Below are 6,123 nucleotides of genomic sequence, written 5' to 3' on the forward strand. Positions count from 1 at the left end.
TAGTTGCAAGAAACACGAATGGTGCAAACACAGTCACATTTCTACCGTAACGGCACGCCCCTTCCAAAACCAGTCGGCGTCTTGTGCTGTGATGGGAGGGCAGCTGGAGGAAGAGGAGAAGGCGACCCCGAGGATGGTAAACGAGGACTGGACCAGCCAGCCCAGATCCAAGGGCCCTGTCACACCATCAGATGAAAACTGGATAGAAACCAGCTGCAGAGTTGTTGCACGTTTTCAAGCACTAACTTCATAGCGAGTTGGCTTCTTTCATAGCTGGATAGTCATATTTATTGTGTGATAATGACTTTGCACGTGTGGCTGGTTTAAATTGATTATGCAGTTAACCCGTTCATTGTGGGATAATCGCTTTGCATGTGTGGCCAGTCTAAATTTACTGCGCTTTTAACCAGTTAATGGCTTAATATATGTAACGTGTAGCCGGAGCCTAAGACTCCAGCTCAACAGGTGACAAGAGGTCAGAGCAACTTGCTCAAAAGCACCAGTTATCACACACTAGTGCAACCATCTTGGCTAGGCACACTGATACACGCCTGGACGTGGGTTTCTGAGATACCCCAGGCTGCGGATGGACTTCTGCGGGGAGTCTCAGCCTGAGAGAGCACCTTGTATTTGGCTTCTATCTCTGATCACCTGCAAATCTTCTTTCAAATCAGTATTGAGTCTTCTGCTGCTACAATCCTTATCTGCCCATCGCAGGAAACTGTTTCGGCTCCAGGAAATCCCCGTATCGTATTTATGGAGGATGGGTGCTTTCAAGGTTATTGCATGTATCTCAGATATCACGGCTTCTCGGGGTCGCTGCCCTTCATCCGTCTGTCCGACAGCTTGTGACAGCGGTGCAGGGAAAACACCACCTGCCTGGTGGGCAACGGCGATTTTGTAAAGTGCTTGGAGATCCTCAGATGAAAGCCAATAGACCAGTGGTTCTCAACCTCTTTAGACAGGAGTAGATGCCGGGCACCCCTTGCAAAATGCCAGCTCTTAGTTTCCAATCTTTCGTTGACTACAGAAAGCTACCAGAGCAACTCCTGCTGCTGCAGAGACCGCAGCAGGCCAGAAAGGGTTTAACATTATGCCTTCCTATTTGAAAACTCTAGGTTTACTCGTGAATCATGTTTGCACACCTTGCAGAGCTAGCACTGCAAGGCACCCTTGAAAGGATCGTAAGGCACTGCAGGATGCCATGGCCCACCCGCCATCCTCAGTTGAGAATCACTGCACTAGACAAGCACAAGTCTCCAGATCCTCTCTGTTCAACCTGAGGGACACGGCTGACGCGACTCCAGGCACGACGACTTTGCGGGAGCGGATGGGAGAGTATCTGCATCTGGTGCAGGTTAGATCACAGCATCACTTCCCAGGCTATTTCAGCCCAGGCTGGTATGACACAGGTACAATCTTGAAACATGAGCCCTGCATTGGGTAGATGATATTTGTATTCAAGGTGCAGTGATCTGTTGTAAGTGAAATAATGTAATCAGTACTTAGCATGAAAAGCAAATTTATCCTGTCAAAAAGCATTACCTTGAAGGATATAGGCGGCTAACAAAGCAGCATCCGATGTCTTGCAGAGAAGGCGGCCGTGGTAGAGATCTCTTTTGATCTGCAGGAAGACCAAGTACCTGAGGAGAGAGGCAGGAGGAGCCCTGAATTAGAGATCAGCTGAAATGGTTTAAAATGTGCAATACCAACATAGAAAATCTGAATTAAGACGATTCCTCTTCAAACATCCCAGTTAGGAGACAGTGCATCTGCAGTGACTTAGTCAAGTGCTAATTAACATGCAGTCCCCAATTAGAGACCATTCTCAGTGCTTCCCTGCCATGCACATGCCACTCTTCAACTCCCCAGGAGAGGGGTAAGGAGAAGAGAAGACTCATGAAAGGTCAGGGAGCTCCTCAAGGAAAATGCCTACTTGTTGGCTTGGGTACTGACTACCACAACAATTAAAAACCGGGGACACCAGCAGATGGGGAGAAAGGGCTGCACATTTCACTCTGCAGGGACCCTTCTCCGTTGGCATGGACGTGGAAAGCAGGGAGCATTGATATCGATGTATAAATGCTTCTCCTGCCACTGTTTGGCTGCTGCATTTCTGGTGGCAGCTCACCAGCATCAGTGGAAATGCCTGCTACCAGGCTCACCAGCCTTTGGGGAAGGCTCGCACAGTGGTGAAGTGCACGAGGGCTTGCCATACTCCCGTGTTTGGCTGCAAGAAGGTCACGGCGCCCTGAGGTTATGACCGCCATAGACCGGTGGGGACCAGACTTCAACACCAAGCCAAAGGCCAGAACCTGTTTTGAGAGCAATGATAGGATAGAAAAGGAACTGGTCTAGGTCCATCGAAGCCAACCTATTTTATATGCCTGCTGCACTTAGAGTCATATATTCTTGGACCATTGATTTGATCACGCTGAACTTCTGCATAACACGGGCCGCAAGGCTTCATCCAGCTCCCCTGCACCCAGCCTAATCGGCCGGGTTTGACCAATCTACGACTTCCAGAAAAGCAGCTGCTCTCAAGCTGAAGAGTTCAAGAGATGGGACTTTTGCCCCACTTGTAGTTGCAAGAACCATGCAAGGTGCGAAAGCTCCTCCAAACTGACCGGCACTAATGCTCATCTCTTAGAGGGTCGTAGGGACGTTGGGTGGGAAGGGACTTCATGGGGTCACCCCTAGTCCAGCCCCCCACTCAACTGGACTAAACCACCCCAGCCAACCTGAACTCGACAACTTCCAAGGATGGAAATTCCCCAGTTTCCCGAAGCATCTTCCCTGTTCCCATGCTTGACCAGAAAGCTCCTCCTCGTCTCCAACCCCAGCTTTCCCCTCCTGCACCTTGAAGCCACTGCTCCGAGTCCTTTCTCCTACAGCCACAGAGAAAACCCCATCTCCATCCTCTCGATCATCGCCCTTCAGGTGATCAAGTACTGGCCCCACTCTTCTCTTCCCCGGACTCAGCAGGCCCAGTGTTTTCAGCCTTTCTTCACCAGTCACCTTTCCCAAGCCACTGATTATTTTTGTTGCTCTCCCCGGGACTCTTTCCAAACTGTCCGCGTCCTTCTCAAAGTGCCCAAAACTAGGCGCAGCGCTGCAGGCGAGGCCTCGCCGGCGCTGAATGGAGCAGAAGAACCACTTCCCTTGATTGCGAGTGATGCTCTGGCTTACGCAACCTGGGACGTTGTTGGGTTTTTTGGCAGCAAGGACACACTGCAGGCTCCTATTCGGCTCACAGTCCACTGTAAGCTCCAGGCCTTGCTCTGCAGTCCTGCAGCCTGGACCGTCATCCCCTCGTCTGTATTTGGGTATGCAATTATTCAAGGGCACCGCACTTGTCCTTGTTAATCTGACCTGGTTGACTGTGGACCATTTTTCCATCCTGGCCTCTTCACGTTGACGGGCTAAACGATGTGTTGTGTATGATGGGGAGAAATAACTGCATGGCACTGAAATCCTAATGTTTAACGTTTATTGACTGGTGCCATCAAAGCTCCCAGGTCCCCAGTCAGAGCAGCTGTTCTGATCTTAAATTTTCTGAGCTTCCAATGTGCCCTTGAATCCAACCCTTCATACAACACCTATTTTAGGAGAATTTCCTCTTCCTTGCATATGTGGGCAAGTGGCCTGTTAGCACCCTGAGAAGCGTACAGAGCCTAGCATGCTTTCACTTATTCCTTCAGCATCCATCATTAACCGAGAATGAAGCCAACATCCTTAAAAGCAAGCTGTCTCCTATGCTTGCCTGTCAACAGATATTTTTTTCATGGCTTTAATAAATCAAAGCAGAAAAAAGGTAAACAAAATATGACTGGAAATGACAGGATCCTAATACACTTAAAATAAGTACCGGTTTGGGCTGAGCGCTGATAGCATGCTGCACTGGGGGCGACAATTTGATGTCAAACACAGCTCATGTAATTAAGGAGCAAATTGTAAATTGGCATGCTTGGAAATACATTTAAATAATCAAACCTCCATTCTGCAGCATCTCAGCCGTGCTTGATTTCTTGAGTTCACATTTCTGACACTGTGAGCTTCATCATTTGACTGATAAACAGACATGAATTTTGAGAGACATCCAGCCAGCGTTACACGCTCTGATCTCTGGTGTCGCCAAGGGCAGAGCACAGCATTCAAGCCCCAAGGTCTGCTCTGAGCTTTCAGGACCAGTTGCCCACATGCATTTTATCGGCAGATGTCTTACAAGTAGGGAGAGTTAGTTAGTCGCGGTAGTCTGAAGCCGGGCAGAAGGCAGGGTAGATTGGCACCTTATAGACTCACTAATCAGAGGTGTGTAGCGTAAGCTTTCGTAAGCAGGATGCTGAGCAGAAAGCAGTGATTAGAGTAGAAAGGGCAGGAGAGGAGGTGGAGAAGCAGAGGGCACAGCTGAGAGAGGCAAGGTGGGTACCAAGCGGGTAACCCACTGAGGGACACAGGCCTTATAAAAGCTAATCCAGGGAATGGGATAAGAATCCCTCGTCTCCATCTAGACCAGACTTAACGCAGTCCAGGTCTGTGGATGATTTCCTGTTCCTCTATTTCCACTTCAAGTTCATTTTTAAAGTTTGGTGTTCTCCAAACAGCCACCCTGAGGTCAGCCACAGGGCTGCCTGTCTCCCCGGTATTGGTGTTAAATGGGTGTGCGTTCACTCTTGCACACAGGTACCTCTGCCTGTCCAGAGGGGCACTGGAGCAGGTGATGGTCTGCAGGGTATTAGAAGACGCACAGGTAAATGAAGCCACGTCCCTTGATCCAGGGATGATGTGGTTGGGTTCGATGAGGAGGCACAGCGGGGTCCGGAGCAAGGTCTTCCCCCTCTCCATCCAACCAGCCCTGGGGGACTCCTGCCAGCTGATTCACACCCTGGACCCCAGCGTGAAAGTCTGCCGTGGCCATATCACCACCGCACCGTATCAGAAACCAGCGGCCGCTACAGCTGCCTCCACGCCAACTGCTCTCATCCGAGGCGCTTTCTATTGAGCGCCTTCTTGCAGCCCCTTCACAGCATCAGATAAAGCAAACTGCTGCTTATGAAAGCTTACGCTACACCGTTCTGATTTAGTTAGTCTGTAAGGTGCAAATCTGCCCTGCTTTCTGCCTTACAATAAGTAGGACCAGTACCCAGCAGCTAATTAGCCATTATCTTTCCAACCCTGCTGCCTGGAGATCTATGCCCTGTTCCAGATGTTGTGCTGAGCTCTGCTTCCCCTGTGCGCATGCTCCTGGTAGGCGGTGGGGGATCACGTCACCCGTGTTTTCTAGGTGCACGTCAGACATATTTAATTTCCAGGTCTATCTAAAAGTGCAAAGCAATATGGACAGGCCATTCTTTGCAATCCTCAGGGTGATCGTACTCCCTGGTAGCACCGGGATCCAGGATTTTCCAACAGGAAGGGCTAATGCAGAGGAGATGAACACCTGGGAGCCCCAGATCCACAGGTATCAAACAATTAATGGAGAAAAATCTGGCAGGGTCAGCACGGGCGGAGGTGGAGGCCCGCTGTACTAAAGGTTTCAGCCAAGCAATGCTGGTGAGACCTCTTGGATACAGAAGAGCAAGATGTGATCTCTTCTGTGACCAAGGCCCAGGCACAAAAATAGAGCCGAACTGCCAGGTCACCGCCGTGTATTTAGCCTGATCCCTTACTAGCCAGAACTATATCAGGCCTCAGTGCAGCACATACAAAATCCCAACTCCCTCCGTCCACCGGCTCCAGAAGCAGCCAAGTGCTTCTGGGATTTAAAAGATGATCCGTGCTACCTATCAGCTCATCACGCAGCAGGGGGAAGGGCTCTGTGGGCTCATCTACATGTTCATTAATGTGCTTTAGGTCATGCACGTTACATTTAGTACCTCCCTCATGCGGTACTAGAAAAATGTGCATCAGCCTATTTTAATGCGCATTAACTAAACAGCAAAAGTTTTTTGTGATGTTTTAATGCGCATTAAAATAGGCTAACGTGCATTAAAGCACATGTGTAGACGTGCCCTGTTTGAGTGAGCTCATCCGGCCTACTATCGTATCCACGCGAGCACAAACTTTCGGGCGGGTGGATTGCTCGGGCGGGATGGGCTTAATCTCTCCCCTAAGGGCAAGCGT

At 49.8% G+C, this 6,123-nt stretch overlaps 1 protein-coding gene across 8 annotated transcripts in view; it reads right to left on the reverse strand.

Moving 5' to 3' along the window:
* Window positions 1–6,123, reverse strand: part of FRMD5 (FERM domain containing 5) — a 317,562-nt gene that overhangs the window by 44,082 nt on the left and 267,357 nt on the right. For all 8 annotated transcript variants that reach the window (XM_019503878.1, XM_019503880.1, XM_019503879.1 and 5 more), the window contains one exon: window positions 1,546–1,643. In XM_019503878.1, coding sequence (XP_019359423.1) covers window positions 1,546–1,643 — 98 coding nt within the window. The remainder of the gene's footprint in view (window positions 1–1,545; window positions 1,644–6,123) is intronic.

Source organism: Gavialis gangeticus, unplaced genomic scaffold (assembly GCF_001723915.1).
Source record: "Gavialis gangeticus isolate Ggan-Ray unplaced genomic scaffold, GavGan_comp1, whole genome shotgun sequence".
NCBI lineage: Eukaryota > Metazoa > Chordata > Crocodylia > Gavialidae > Gavialis > Gavialis gangeticus.